The 15,561-nt window shown below is 44.2% G+C and overlaps 2 protein-coding genes across 2 annotated transcripts in view; both read left to right on the plus strand.

The window, feature by feature from the left end:
• Positions 1–2,244: 2,244 nt before the first annotated feature.
• Positions 2,245–5,666, plus strand: RPL14 (ribosomal protein L14). The gene is made up of 6 exons (XM_024754171.1): positions 2,245–2,300; positions 2,809–2,910; positions 3,506–3,600; positions 4,876–4,975; positions 5,068–5,121; positions 5,334–5,666. Exons 1-6 carry the CDS (start codon positions 2,298–2,300, stop codon positions 5,613–5,615), a joined length of 636 nt encoding a protein of 211 aa, XP_024609939.1. The 5' UTR covers positions 2,245–2,297; the 3' UTR covers positions 5,616–5,666.
• A 2,584-nt stretch (positions 5,667–8,250) lies between these two features.
• The window catches only part of ZNF619 (zinc finger protein 619), a 44,873-nt gene continuing 37,562 nt past the window's right edge, over positions 8,251–15,561 (plus strand). Inside the window, exons 1-4 of the mRNA XM_024753880.1 lie at positions 8,251–8,331; positions 8,880–8,962; positions 12,846–12,972; positions 13,929–14,042. Of these exons, the coding sequence (XP_024609648.1) occupies positions 8,942–8,962; positions 12,846–12,972; positions 13,929–14,042 (262 nt within the window). The 5' untranslated portion in view covers positions 8,251–8,331; positions 8,880–8,941. The remainder of the gene's footprint in view (positions 8,332–8,879; positions 8,963–12,845; positions 12,973–13,928; positions 14,043–15,561) is intronic.

Raw genomic sequence — 15,561 nt, forward strand, 5'->3', positions numbered from 1 at the left:
CCCCTCCCTATTCAGGTACTGTACCAAGAAAAGATTTCAAGGTTCTGCTTTTATGGAACTTATGTCAACTGGCACAAAACTACAACCTAAATGAATGGAAAAATCAGTCGAACAATTGCCATTATGATGATAGCTCTAAGGAAAACAAAAAGCTGAGCTAGAAAAGGGAGAAGTAGAACAACTGCAATTTTTTTATGAGGTAGTCAGGTTAAGTCTCAGAAGAGGTATCTAGAAAAAAATACAAGACGAAAGTTGCTACTGCTATTCAATGAGTATGAAGAGGGAAGGGCATTCCTGGCAGGGGAGACACCATGTACAAAAGTCACAGCACAAGACAGTTCTTGGTGGCCTGGTCAAGATCAGTGTGGCTGAAGAAGCACAATGGTGAAGGAGGGATGGCATAAGATGTGTTTGGATATAGGAACACATGATGCACGGCCTTGTAGGCCAGAGTAAGGAGTTTAGATTTTATTCTAAATACTGTAGAATGCCACTAAAATATTTTATGTATTTACTTATTTATTTATTTATACATATTCTGGACACAAGTCCCTTATCAGATATTTGATGTGCAAATATTTTCTCCTATTCTGTGGGTTGTCTTTTCACTTTCTCTGTTTTGGCTGCGCAGCGTGGCTTGCAGGATCTTAGTTCCCCCACCAGGGATCAAACCTGTGCCCCCTGCAGTGGAAGTGTGGAGCCCTAACCACTGGACCACCAGGGAATTCCCTGAAGTACTTTAAAAAGAAAGTGATGTAAGAGGGAAGAGATAGGGAACATATGTATATGTATAACTGATTCACTTTGTTATAAAGCAGAAACTACACACCATTGTAAAGCAATTATACCCCAATAAAGATGTTAAAACAAACAAACACACACACACACACACACACACACACAAAGAAAGTGATGTGATCCGATTTACTTTTTAAAAAGATCCCTCTAACTGGTGAGCAGAGAACAGAGTAAAGGGAGCAATGGAGAAGGCAGGTCACTTAGAAAGCTGCTAGAACAGTCCTGGGAATATACACTGGCAGAGAGCTTAGAGGAAAGGACTGAAATACATCTGGGAATTGTCAGCACAATGATCAACACCTTAAGGATGAAAGTTAACATTGCCATATTGGGACAAAGATATATCCTGCGGGTGTTCTGATGTGATGCATAAAGGGCACGTCATTTCTACCAAAAAATGCATAATCTGAATCTAATCATGATGAAAACTACAACAAATCCACATTGAGAGAACGTCTACAAAACAACTAGCCTGTATTTTTAAATGTCAGTACTATGAAAGACAAGAAAAGATTTACTACAGATTTTAAAAGACTAGACGTGATAACTAAATACAAACTGTAACGCTTCATGAGATCATAGACCAGAAAGATTTTTTTTCATTTGCTGGAAATGACATAAATGGAACAACTGATAATATTTGAATAGGAGTGCAGATTAAATAGACTGTAGGAATTCCCTGGCTGATGATTCTGGGATTTCACTGCCGGGCCGGGTTCGATCACTGGTCGTGGAATAAGATCCCGCAAGCTGTGCCGTGGCCAAAAAAAACCCCGAACACTATGTTATTATTAATTTAATGAGTTCGACCACTGAACTGATTATGTAGAATAACGTCCTTGTTTTTAGGAAATATCACATTTAAGTGTGTAGAGATAAAGGAACATCATGTCTGCAATTTCCTCTCAAATGGTTCAAAAAATAAAAGATAAAGCAATGGTAGAATGTTACCACTTGGGGAATGTAAGTGAAACGTTTATGGGAATTATTTGTACCAGTTTTGTAACTTTTCTGTAAAGTCTGAATTATTTTAAGATGAAAGGTTAATAAAATTACTGGAGTCACTTACGGAAAGAAAAAATCTAGTATTAAGCCATCGGTAACATTTAGACAAAATTCGGGAGCGAACGGACTCAGTAGCGGAAGGAAAGATGGAAGAACGTTAAAATAGGAAGTCGAAAGGAATGAGGACAGAGTCACAACGGAAAGCACAGCTTCTGTGCCTTCACCCTTAAGTCTTAAGAGACAACCTCCCTACAAATTACCCGCGGTATCAACTAAGCCAATCCAGCAATTCCAGTCCGGGAAAAGGAGCGCGGCCTCCGCAAGATCCGGCGAGCTCCGGCTTGTTTTCCCAGTGAGCATGCGTGCGCGTACGGGCGAACGTCCCAACCAATCGGTACCCACGTCGGCGTCTCGTGCATCGCAGGGGCGGGGCGGCCTTCTACACATGCGCACAGTAGGGTGGGTTTTCTTCCTTTTCGCCGAACGCCGCCAATATGGTGAGTGTCCCGGTCGTGGGCTCCGGGTCTGCCTGCCATGCTGTTCCATCTCTACTTGGGTTGGGGAGTGGAGGCGCGGAATGGCGCCCAGTGGGTCTTAGGTAGCGCGCGGTGAGGGTCCTCGGGTGGGCAGGATATGGAGTTGGCAGCTTTCCGGATGCGCGCCCGACGAGCGCGTGTGGGGCCCGGTAGGCCTGGCGCTGCCTGGGCCACGCGTGCGCGCTTCGGCCGCCTGCGTCGAACCGGTGGTGTGGCCAGTCGCTTGGCCCGGCCGCTGGGGCCAACCCGGGATGGGGCTGGTGTTCCGGCCGTGCAGGCCCCATAGGCCAGCGGGAACTTGGCTTTTGCCGCCGCCTCTGCGGATTTCGTCTAAGTTCTATGGCACCTGGGCGTGTTACCCTCAACATTCTTTTTCCCTGTTGTTAGCCACGCTGCCTTTAAAGCTGCAAAGCCTTGCAAACTAGGGAGTATGTTTAATCATTTTCTCTCCCCCACCTCTCAATTTTAGGTGTTCAGGCGCTTCGTGGAGGTTGGCCGGGTGGCTTACGTCTCCTTTGGGCCTCATGCCGGGAGGCTGGTCGCGATTGTAGACGTTATTGATCAGAACAGGGTAAGTGCAAAGGAAGAGTGTCACAGCTTCACATGGCAGTGGATGGTATGCAGTGTAGATGATAATGGTAATTGTCCCAACAGCCGTCTTAGGATAGGAGTACTACGGGTGGTAGCTTTATTTTAGGAAACCCAATGCAGATAGGGGTTAGGAGTACAGACTTGAATTGGTGGGTACTGCTGGGTTTGAGTAATACTTACGCTCCTTCAGCTAGGCAGAGTTTTTAACTAATTATGGGCTAAAACATAGGTGAGGTTTAAATCAGTTATTATGTTTAAAGCAAGTTTAGAACAAAGCCAGGCACACAGAAATCCATTATTTGCTATTGTCACTATTAGAGCACCACAGCTGAGGGATTGACCAAAGGCTGTGAAAAAGAATAATCATAAAGTTATTTGTTGGGAATGCAAGGGTTAAAAATTTTAAATTATGTAGTTGGGTTTTATGCTGTGCTGTTGCTAAGTCTTTTTAACCTTTAAAGAAAAGAATTTAAATATAAGGATTTGATGATTCTGAAAGGAATAATATATAGAATATTTGCATTTTGGATGCTGTTACCTTTTTACACTGAGATCCTTGATTTTACGTCTTCTAGGCTTTGGTGGATGGACCTTGCACTCAAGTAAGGAGACAGGCTATGCCTTTCAAATGCATGCAGCTCACTGACTTCATCCTCAAGTTCCCACACAGGTAACTATCCACCAACCATCACCCCTCCCCTAGTTTTGTTAATGCTAGCAAAAGCTTGCTTATTTTAATTTAGAAATGTTTTTGCTATTTTGTTGTTTTTCTCTTGAGAACATAGTAAGCAGTGTGAAAGTGAGAGCAGTTTAGAAGAGGGATTTACATCGTAGAAGTGGACAGGCATTATTTACTTCTGAAATTCCCTGCGGTCCGGTAGTTCTCTGATTTTCCCTTTATCCAGATTTCCCATCCTTTTTCTCTTGTTCCCCTTTCTTTCAGGTTTTATACAACAAAAGCCTCCCTATATATGTGGTTCGCCCAACATATGTTAGTCCATTTTAGCTTCAGAACAAAACTACCGATTGTGTCTTGCAACTCTATCATTAGTTGAGCTTTTTGTATGTGTCGGCTATTAAGTATTTAATATACATCATCTCCTTATGACAGCCACAAAGAGGTTCTATTCCCAGTTGTTTGTAAGGGATTAAGGCATTCTGTGATTCTTGACATGATTTAGGTTATAGAAGTTAAACACTATGGTGTGTTGCTGTGCAATGACAGTTGTTTGCAATGGATTATGTGCTGTGACATATTACTAGTTTATTTTCTAAGCATACTGGGTTTTGATATTTGAAAGGAATTTCAAAATGATTATAATTCCATTTTATGGTATTTGAACACAAATCTTTATAAGCGTTATTGTACAAAATAAAAGCATAAGGCATGATGATTTACTTTACATCATTCTTTATGAAAAGGAAAATGCTTTCTACACATCCACTATTTGAGTGATATTATATACATGATCAGGTGATTTTTAAACCCAGAAAGTGGAATGGTTTGCATATTTTTATTAAAATTGTGTTTGAGATTATAAGACATTCCTGGCTTAGTGAACACTGTTCAAACATGTAAAAGATATTGATACATTGTGCCAGGTGGTGTGTTTTCTATGGAGACAACTAGAGCTGGAAGTAGAAAAAATGAGAAGGGTTCTTTTGGCATTTTCCTTATGCTTTTTTAATTTGAGGGGTATAAATTGTGCTTTTTCAGAGGATGAAAAGCTGTCCTTGGATCTGTGTGGCTTCAAAGATGATATCTATCTGTTTATTTTATTTTTTGGCTACACTAGGTGTTAGCTGCGGCATGCGTGTGGGATCTAGTTCCCTGAGCAGGAATCGAACCTGGGCCCCCTGCATTGGGAGCACGGAGTCTTAGCCACTGGGCCACCAGGAATGTCCCAAAGATGATTTCTTAATCTATGGTATTGGCTCTTTCTAGTGCCCGCCAGAAGTATGTCCGAGAAGCCTGGGAGAAGGCAGATATCAATGCAAAGTGGGCAGCCACAAGGTGGGCCAAGAAGATTGAAGCCAGAGAAAAGGTAATGATTTAGAGTCATTTGAATTTGGACCTTTTCTGGGGAAGATTAGAAGGTGGTATGACAGAGATTTTTTTTTTTTTTTTTTTTAACAGAAAGCCAAGATGACAGATTTTGATCGTTATAAAGTCATGAAGGCAAGGAAAATGGTAAGTTTTTAATTAATTCAGGATTGTTGTAGTCTAACCCTAAACTTGTTTGTCTGGTTAATTCTGCTTGCCTAAGCTTACAGACCAAAGTTGACTTATAGGAGTCTTACACATCATAAGGGTTGTTTTCTATACATACATATTCCATACATATAAGATGGATATGTGTTTTGTATGCACATATGATAAACATTTCTATTGAAATTTTTCAGAGGAACAGACTAATCAAGCTTGAAGTTAAGAAACTTCAAAAGGCAGCTCTCCTGAAGGCTTCTCCCAAGAAAGCACTTGCTGCTAAGGGAGCAGCTACAGCAGCTGCTGCAAAGGTTCCAGCAAAAAAGATGACTGCTGCTGGTAAGAAGGCTCCAGCCCAGAAGGTTCCTGCCCAGAAAGCTGCAGGCCAGAAGGCAGCACCTCCTCCAAAGGCTCAGAAGTGTCAGAAAGCTCCAGCCCAGAAAGCACCTGCTCCAAAGGCATGTGGCAAGAAAGCATAAGAGGCTATTATAAACAGAATAAAGGTTCTTTTTGACATGCTGGCAAATCTGTTTAATGTATGGATTAAAGTCTGTTACTGGGGCCGGGATTATGAGGCAGATTGATGGTAGGGTTGTTAATGTTGTCATTGGAGAATGAGTTCCTTAGTCCCACTCTGCCCAGACTCAGTCATTACACAAAGTCATAAGTAATGTTCTCATGGGAAATCGTGATAATTAGACCACTGGGTTAATTTTTTTTCCCTTGTACAAATATATTTCCCATAAATAAGTAAAATCCCAGCTGCTTTTGATGCTCAAGTTTAGTAAATTTTCTTATAAAAATAAACTAGGAAAACAAATACATTATACATTGGTTCCTTAAAGTTTCTGGTTCCCAATCATTTCTAATCAAAAGCTGGCTTCTGAGCCTCACTGGAACAAGGAGGACAGCTCATTTTTGCTTGGTGGTATTAATAGGCAGGTGATACAGTGTAATAGTTTCTGTGATAGAGGAAATACAGGCAATTCTGGGTTACCTGTCCTTGTCTGAGGGGGTTGTCTAAAGTGGAATCTTCAGCTTCCACCCAAAAGAAAGATGGTGTAAGGGGAAGGGTGGTATGAACCTCAGGAACATAGAGGACTGGCCAGAGACCACTGGACCCGGAAGCCAGTTGTTGGGTCTGTGTTGGGCAGGTGGGGTGTAAGAAGCCATAAGGTGTTTTTAAACGGAGTGATACCTGAGATTTCAGATCGTGTGCTGTTGAACTGAATGAAACCAGGCAACAAGAGTGGGAAGGTCAGATGGTGTCAAGCTTGGCTGTATTCCTTACCTTGACAAGAGTCCAAAATAAAGTGGCAATGGTGATGCCATTTGGTAGTCTTGATGTTAATGTAAATAAGTGATGTCTTCTACTAGTCTTGGTTTACCACTAGTGCTTCTGTCCCACCTTTTCTTCTTGGATAATTTTTTTTTTTTTTTAAGTTTCATGAACTGCATTCTCTAGTATTCCAGGTAGCATTCATGAGTAATAAACTTTTGAATGCTTGCTTGTCAAAGTATTTTTATTGTGTGCTTATGAGTTTTTACAGAACATCTGATAGCGAATGTATGGATTTTTTTGTTTTGCTTTTTCCCCCACACCATTTCTGTAATTCACACTTCAGTTAAATTCTGACCCTTAACTACCCAGGTGAGCCTCAGGTTAAGGGGTCTGCCCCGACTTCAGACGTCAATTGCAAGTCCCAGGCCTCCTGTACTTCTCACTGTGCAGCTGAAAATTGGAGTTCCCATGACTCCTTCCTTAGGTTTAACAGTTTATTACAGCTAAGGCTCATTGCAGAACTGGGAAATACGTTACCAGTTTGTCACAAAAGATAAAACTAGGGAACAGCCAAGTGGAAGTGCATGGGTCAAGGTGTGGGGGGAAGGGGCGTATAGCTTCCCTGCCCTCACTAGCTTACCACCCTGCCAGCACCTTCATGTATTCATCCTGGAAGCTCTGAGCCCCCCATCCCTTGAGAGTTTTTATGGAGTTTCATTAGGTAGGCACGTTTGTTAAAATATTGGCCATTGGTGATTAGCTAGATCTCCAGCCCGTCTCTGCTCCAGGCGGTGGGGGTTAGCATTCAAGCCACGTGGTCCCAATCCCCTGGTGGATTCCTCTGGTGACGAGGACCCCCCAACTGTCACCCCCGAAGTTAGGAGCCCCCAGCTGCTGACTTACCAGGAAACACAAAGGCAGTCTCACTACTCCGGAGACTCCAAGGATTTTAGAAACTTCTTGTGTCAGAAAGAAGTGAAGACCAAACATTTTTTTAAATTTAATTTGTTTAATTTTTGAATTTTTTGGCCACGTGCCATGTGGTATCTTAGTTCCCCAACGAGGGATGAACCTGCGCACCCTGCAGTGGAAGCGAGGAGTCGTAACCATTGGACCACCAGGGAATTCCCCAAATATGTATTTCTTAAATCACAGTATTACACCCTGTATCTGTGTGATAGTTTAGAACCAGAAGTTGTTATAAGTGCTTTGCATGAATTGACTGAGTCAGTTAATCCATTGAATTTATGGGTTTGAAACTATTACCATTCTCAACTGAAAAACTGAGGAAAAGGTTAGTAATTCGCACAAGGCCATACAGTGAATAAATGGTGGAGACAGGATTTGAACCTGGATAGTCAGACCCCTGACTTCATGATTTTAGGTCACAGTCCAGGCCATCAGCCACTAAAGTGGGAGAATGGGGCTTTACATTCATTAGGTTAAGTTCCTGCTAGCAAATCTTAGCGCCAGAACTCGAAGCATCACAAGAAGTATAACGTCATCACAAGTGGTAACTGTCCTTGAGGAAGTGATCGTCAACTTGGGGTGAGCAGCCATAGGGAAGAGCCGGTGCGGGAGCAGTAGTCTGAGGTCTGGCTTGGGGGAGCCATGGAGAAGGGCCAGCCTCCCGGCTTCCTAGAGAGGCGCCCAGGGCGCCGGCCGGGAGCGCTTCCGCCTTGGCTCTGTTCGGCTGGGCTGCCGGCGCTCAGCGAGCGGCTGGGCATTACGCGACCCTGCTCCCCAGTGGCCCAGCCCTCCCCATCCGGAGCTCGGGCGTCAGGACCTGGCACTCGCTGCGGAGGGGCCCTCGGGGCGCCACAAGCCTGGTCCCAGCCTTCTGCCGGAGAGGCGCGATAGACCTTCCTGCCTCGAAGAGCCGGCCGGATCTCCTCTGATTCGCGGTACTCAAGGTGGGGTCAGGTGACGTTTGGGGTCGCCTGCTTCCCAGGGTGGAGTGTCCAGATGTGGATGTGGTCTCCGGTCCGCATCGCCCACTGGGACGTTGAGCGTCTTAGCTTTTCCTCCCGGGGTCAGAACACCCCTTGCATTTTTTTCCAAAGCCGGTGCAGAGGTCCACGGACCCCTTTTACCCTACTTTCTCTCCAGAAGCTTGTTTAGAGTCTGCCATTCATGATCAGTAGAAGCATTCAGTGCAGACTACTTAGTAATGCATTCACAGTGGGTCAGGGATTTTCTTAAAAACCATGAATACACTGCAGTCCTTGACTCTTGCTTCAGAGATTCTTTCTAGGAATTTACGTCCTCACCAGGCAAATTTGTAGAGTGTACAAAGGAGCAGTTGCAGCACACAATGAATCCCTAGCGAGGGTGCAGTGAGGCCATCCACAGTGTCCTAAGAGTACGTTTCCAAGGATAGTGGCAAGGAGACTGAGGGAAGAGGTGGCAAGTGTGGGAAACAACACAGGGTCAGTCTCATTGTGGTTCTTTCTCCTCTTAGCTCTGCAGGTTCTTGCTCTTCCAAACAGAGAGGGCACCGCACGAAGCCAGGGGTCATCAGCCATGCTCCAGAAATGGTCCCAGGTGAGCTGAGCTTTCTTCCAGCTTTCCATATTCAAAACAGATATGAAAGGGCTTTACAGGACCCATAGCCTGCCTTGGACAGTCCTGTGCTTAGCTTTGCATCCATCAAAGAGTGTGGCAAAGGAGTGTGTTAGGGGAGTTGATGAGGGAGAGTGAGATAAACTTGGGAGGATCAGGTTGGGAAAGAGAGGAGCACCGGCCAAGAAATTCTCCTAGAAACTGAGAATCTATGTCCATGCAAACTGCAAGTATGGTGCACAGATGAGCAGCTTTGGTCTCACTAGGGGGCTCATTAGAAAGGCAGAACCTCAGATCTCCTGAGTCAGAAGATACATTTGTACAATATCTGGGGAATTAATGGGCAAGTTAAAATTTGGGGAGTGCCAGTCTGCGTGACAATACACAGAGGAAGGCTGCCTCCTAAGATTAAACAGGCATGCCCATAAGAGGAGTTTACTCTGCAGACCACGGAGTCAGGGTGCAATGAAGCCCAAACAGGGAGCATTGGAGGGTGTGGATTGATGAAGGAGGTGAATTCTTGGAGGAATGCTGAGTTTGGAGCTGAAGCCAGTGCCTCTAGCCCATTGCAAAGACTGCAGCTTAACCTGCGTAAGAGACTGTATCCATTGTTGGCACAAATTCATGCAGCATTGGAGGAAGTTTTCCCTCCAGAGTTTTCTTAGTGGTACAGGATAATATCAGTAAATTTTTCTCCAGAGTCCTACATCATGTAATGAGAAAGCTGGGTATATCATGTAATGGATGTATCATATAATGAGAAAGGTCCATCCCAGAAACTTAAGAGCAATGTGTACTTGGTTCATTTTTCTGGACACTGGACCATCCACTTCTGTTTCAGCACTTAAGCCAACATTAGTTCTGTGTCAGGAAATGTTTAAACAACTTTGGGGACAGCCTGTTCTCTCCAAGTGCTTTGTCTGGACTATAGTAGTCATGGGGGATTATGTTCCACTAAGAGAACCCCAAGCGACAGTCGCTTAAACAAGATAGAAGCTTCTCTCTCACAGCAAAGAAGTCTGGGAGAGGCAGCCTAGGGCTAGTGTGGCAGCTCCACTGTCATCACACATCCAGGTCCTTTATTTTTTTAATAAATTACTTTCGTTTTTAAAATTAATTATTTATTTTCGGTTGTGTTGGATCCTCGTTGCTGCGTGTGGGCTTTCTCTAGTTACAGCGAGTGGGGACTACTCTTCGTTGTGGTGTGCGAGCTTCTCATTGCGGTGGCTTCTCTTGTTGCAGAGCACGGGCTCTAGGCATGCGGGCTTCAGTAGTTGTGGCACGTAGGCTCAGTAGTTCTGGCTTGCAGGCTCTAGAGCGCAGGCTCAGTAGTTGTGGGTCACGGGCTTAGTTGCTCCGCAGCAGGTGGGATCTTCCCAGACCAGGGCTCGAACCCGTGTCCCCTGCATTGGCAGGCAGATTCTTAACCACTGCACCACCAGGGAAGTCCTCCATGTTCTTTCCGTCTTTCTGTTCCACTGTCCTAGCACTGGCTTTCATGCCAAAGGTTACTTCATGATCCAAGGTGGCTGCTTGATTTCCAGCTGTCATGTGCATTCCAGCTAGAAGAGATGCTAAAAACTCAAACCTCTCAGCTGAGTTGCTCTCTTTTAGGACCTCGCAGAGGTGAGATAGATAGATAGATAGATAGATAGATAGATAGATAGATAGATAGAACTGTCAGCCTTTGCTCCAGTCTCTATGAGAAACATTTGTTATTTGGAATCTTTTAGGAAGTTCCCCTAATCTCATCTGTGGTTGTAATAAGTGCTGAGATTTATATAACATCATGTGCCAGGTGATGTTTGCTTTACACATATTAATTCATTCCATCCTTACAAGAGCCCCATAAGCTAGGTACTGCTATTATCCCAGTTTTCCAAATGAAGAAACTGAGGCACAAAAAGTTAAGTGTCTCATCCAAGTTCATACAGCTAATGGCTATAGGGATGGGATTTGAACCTAGGGAGTCTGGCTCTAGAGCAGGGTTTGTCAACCTCAGCACTGTTGACATTTTGGGCCAGGTAACCCTTTGCTGTGGGGGACCCTCCTGTGTCCCCCACAGTAACATCCGTCCCTGGCCTCTACCCACTAGGTGCCAGTAGCATCACCACCACCCGACAGTTGTGACAACTAAAACCATCTCCAGGCATTGCCACATATTCCCTGTTGAGCACAGTATCACCCCCACCCCGCCCCGCATTGAGAACCAGAGCTCTAAACTCTGTGCTGTTAGCCGTTATGCTGTGCTGCTCTGTTATCTGCTTCCCACAGAGAGGAATCTGCAACGCTGTTGATTTAATAATGGAGAAGGAGGAAGTACTAGCAAAGGACCAAAGCAGAGTGATGAGAGATGGAGCCGGACGTTGAGAAGCTGAATATTGCAGAGAACAAAGAACGAAGAACGCGTCGATAATTAGAGAGGAGAGGAGGGTGGAAGCCATAATGTGAAGGAAGAAGGTCAGAGCCATGGTCTCAGCTGTTGACTCTCAAGGAAGTAAAGACAGAATATTACATTCAGGATCAGCAAAGTGTCTGTTCTCTCCACTGTTCAGTAAGGGAGCCACTAGCTACAGGTGCCTATTTAAATTAAAATTAGAAATCCAGTTCATCAGTCACACTAGCCTTGTTTAGATTTCCTGGTCAAGGTCTTATCTGATTTCTTCACTGTACAGTTATTATTTTCCCCTTGCAACTGATAAATCCGTTGGGAAACATTTAAGAGCATGCACATATCCTGCTTCTCATCAAAATTTCCGCCTAGATTTAGCATCCAGCGATGGTTCTTGTCTGAACCAATCTTTACAATGATGGCTTGTAAAGTATCGGATGGCTCCGATACTTCTTTGGTTATTTCTTCCACCCATAAGGGACTAAGAACAAAGAGACGGTTGTTGTCATGACAGACTGGGATAGGGGACAGTGTGATTCAGGGAGAGATATTATAGTAGGACTAATTTATGTAAGTGGTCAGTTCATTTTGAAATTTTTGCTTCCTTATTCAACCTTGTAATAAATGCTCCGATAAAGAGGTCTCACTTTTGTCTATTTGGAAGTGCTTACTATCACTGATCCCCATCATCTAGAAATGGGAATAATAATTCTGACTTCACAGATGTGTTCTAAGGATTGAGCTAATTGATGTGAAAGTAACTGACACGGGACAAGGCACAATGGCCTAAACAAGCTATGACTTTCCTTCTCCCTTGGGAAGGTGGAAACGGCCCCAGTGAGAGGCAGGAAGAGACACACCTGGTGAAGAGGACAGTGTTGGCAGGTCGGACAGAGCTTAGGTGATCAGGGACAGGTCCATGTTGAAGGATGGAGACTGCCTTTCTGTCCCTGGAGTCAGCTGTGTTAGGAAAGGAGAAGGTGACATTGCCTTCATAGGACAAACAGCTTCCTAATAAGGCAAGATGTTGGGAAGAGGAAGAATCGCCCCTCTGTCTATACTAAAAGATATGGAGGGGGCCGTCCAGAGAGGAACTGAGTGGGAGGCCCTGATGGGGGCTTCAGAATGGGTGGAGCCTGGGCAAAAGATACCTGCTGTGGTCATTTTAGAAAACATGCCAGAAAGATGGACCCAGCCCATGGAAGCAGACGCAGGGTTGCTGTGATCACCAGGCAGACAGCAGTAGGTGCTGCACTGTGTGCTTGGGATGACAGTAGTGGGACCCCAGAGGCAAGCACGTTGAAAATGCGGATGCTGGCTGAGGGCTGTGCCTGACTGGGGTGCTGTGTGGCTCTTCTTTCCAGTACACACCCTCCCTAGGGCTCAGAGCCATGGACTCCAGGAGATTCTTCCCTGGAGTTAGGCCGCTCCCTCTGTCCCATCCAGGGCTTGAGCAGGAACCTGTTGTTTCAGGAATCAGTGAGCTTTGAGGACGTGGCCGTGTACTTCACCCAGAACCAATGGGCCAGCCTGGACTCTGCGCAGAGGACCCTGTATAGGGAGGTGATGCTGGAGAATTATGCAAACGTAACTTCCTTGGGTGAGTCCTCCTTCCTTCCTAAAACTCAGCTTTTGCCATTGTGGGCTCCTGGTTTCCTCCTTAATGGATCTGGGATCTCTAATACTACCAGGATTGATGCTGCATGAGCTGAGCTCCCCAATCCCCAGTTGTAGGAGTAGCTGCTGGAGAAAGATCTGGGTTTACTTTGGTTTTTTTGTTTTTTTAAAAAATTATTATTTATTTGTCTGTGCCAGGTCTTAGTTGCGGCATGTGAGATCTTCAGTTGTGGCATGCAGGATCTTTAGTTGCAGCATGCGTGATCTTTAGTTGCATGTGAAATCTTTAGTTGTGGCATGTGAACTCTTAGTTGCAGCATGTGGGATCTAGTTCCCTGAGCAGGGACCGAACCCGGGCCCCCGGCATTGGGAGCGTGGAGTCCTAGCTACTGGACCACCAGGGAAGTCGTCACTTTGGTTTTAAACGAGACTTCTTGGGAATTCCCTGGCGGTCCAGTGGTTAGGACTCCATGCTTTTACTGCCGAGGGCACGGGTTCAGCCCCTGGTCGGGGAACTAAGATTCCCACAAGCTGCAAGGTGTGACCAAAAAAAGACTTCCCCTCTTTCCCTGTGGGAACTCTCCTGGGAGGGGCTTTGCTCTGGGCACAGAGCACTGAGAAGGTTCCATGTTTGTTCCTTCACTCTTTCAGTTCCCTGGAGGAGACTCTGGCCCCATCTCCTCTGTGTGAGAGTCTCCTGGGGCTCCCCCATACACACTTCCAATGACAGTGGGAACTTCCTTTGTTCTCAGAGCCAGAATAAACTTCCTCCTGAGCAAAACAGTTTGAGCCCTCCTTACACCCCAGAATCTCTCCATACTGGCCTCACTTCATCTCCTAGGACATCACTTCTTTTTCCACCTGGTAAAGCAGAGGGTGGGCTGAGAGGGGTCAGAGGAGACTCTCCTCAGCTTCCTGTTCCTTTTCTTTCTCCTTCAGCAGCATTTCCGTTCCCCAAACCAGATCTGATATTCCAGCTGGAGCGAGGGAAAGCACCAGGGGGCCTGGATCCCTGGACACCCATCAGGAGAAAGGTGAGAGGTGTCTGCACAGGTAAGCAGGAGAACCTACCATGTTCCTCTTCAGCTTTGCCTCCTTCGGTCTTTTAATGATTTAACATGAAAAAGGTTCCCTTGCTGGAGTTTCAGACCCAAACTGGAAAAGACGAGTCCAAACATTTCATTTTCTGTCATTTTTCTTTGTAAAACTAAAGGATTTCAAACCTTTTGTAGTGAAAATAGGTTTCTGTTGGTCAACTTAAGAATATAAACAGAATAGAGTAAGAACTTGTTTCTGTAAGAATATTTCATATGGGTGTGTGTGAAACTATACAGGAGAACGGAATGTTTATGAATTCCTGAACACTAAGTTATAAATTAGCTTTTGGAAGAAAGCCTGTTTATTTTGGGGAGTGTTTTTTCTACTTCTGTAAAAAATGCTATTGGCATCTTGATAGGGATTGCATTGAGTCTATAGATGACTTTTGGTAGTATTGATATTTTAACAATATTAGTTCTTCCAATTCATGAACACAGGATATCTTTCCATTTATTTGTGTCTTTTGTTTTTTTTCCCTCAATATCTTGTAGTTTTCCGAGTAGATATCTTTCACTCCCTTGGTTAAATTTGTTCCTAAGTATTTTATTGTTTTTGATGATGTTGTAAATGGGATCAATTTCATTATTTCTCAGAAAACTCATTGTTAGTGTATAGAAATTATTCAGATTTTTATATGTTAATTTTATATCCTGCAACTTTACTGAATTCATTGATTAGATCAAACAGTTTTTTGTTGAGTCGTTAGAATTTTCTATATATAAAATCATGTTATCTGCAAATAGAGACAATTTTATTTCTTCCTTTCCATTTCTGGTACCTTTTATTTCTTTTTCTTGCCTGTTTTCTCTAGCTAGGATTTCCAGTATTGTATTAAATAGGAGTGGTGAGAGTGGGCACCCTTGTCTTATTCCTGATCTTAGAGGAAAAGCTTTCAACGTTTCACCCTTGAGTATGATGTTAGCTGTGGGCATGTCATTTATGGCATTTATTATGTTGAGATATGTTCTTTCTATGCCTAATTTGTTAAGAGTTTTTATCGTGTATGGATGTTGAATTTTGCGAAATGCTTTTTCTGTATCTATTGAGATGATCATATGCTTCTCTTCTTTCATTCTATTAATGTGAAGTATTGGTTGGTTTGCAGAAAGCGTGATTGGGAATGAGTGGTTTCCTTTCTTGAAAGATATTGAATTGAAGTAAATGTAAAGAACCATCCAGAGATTTGGTGTATAGCCTTTCTCATTCAATTGGCCCTGTTCTTATACTCTCTCAATCGCTAATGCTATTCACAACCTCTGTAAACCAAATGCCCCTTTATTATTCACCCACACTCTGTTTTCATCAGTACCTTTAGGTTGACTCCAGCACTTCAGATGACCTTGATGAAACCCTTTCCCAGGGACCCACCTGCAATTGTCAGTGTCTCCCTTTGCCACAGCTACACCTTATTTAGTTAGCCTGCCAGCAGCTTTAAACCAGCATTGTCCAGTAAAGCTTTCTACAGTGATGCAAG

The sequence above is a fragment of the Neophocaena asiaeorientalis genome, unplaced genomic scaffold (assembly GCF_003031525.2).
Source record: "Neophocaena asiaeorientalis asiaeorientalis breed wild unplaced genomic scaffold, Neophocaena_asiaeorientalis_V1.1 scaffold121, whole genome shotgun sequence".
In the NCBI taxonomy this organism is placed as follows: domain Eukaryota; kingdom Metazoa; phylum Chordata; class Mammalia; order Artiodactyla; family Phocoenidae; genus Neophocaena; species Neophocaena asiaeorientalis.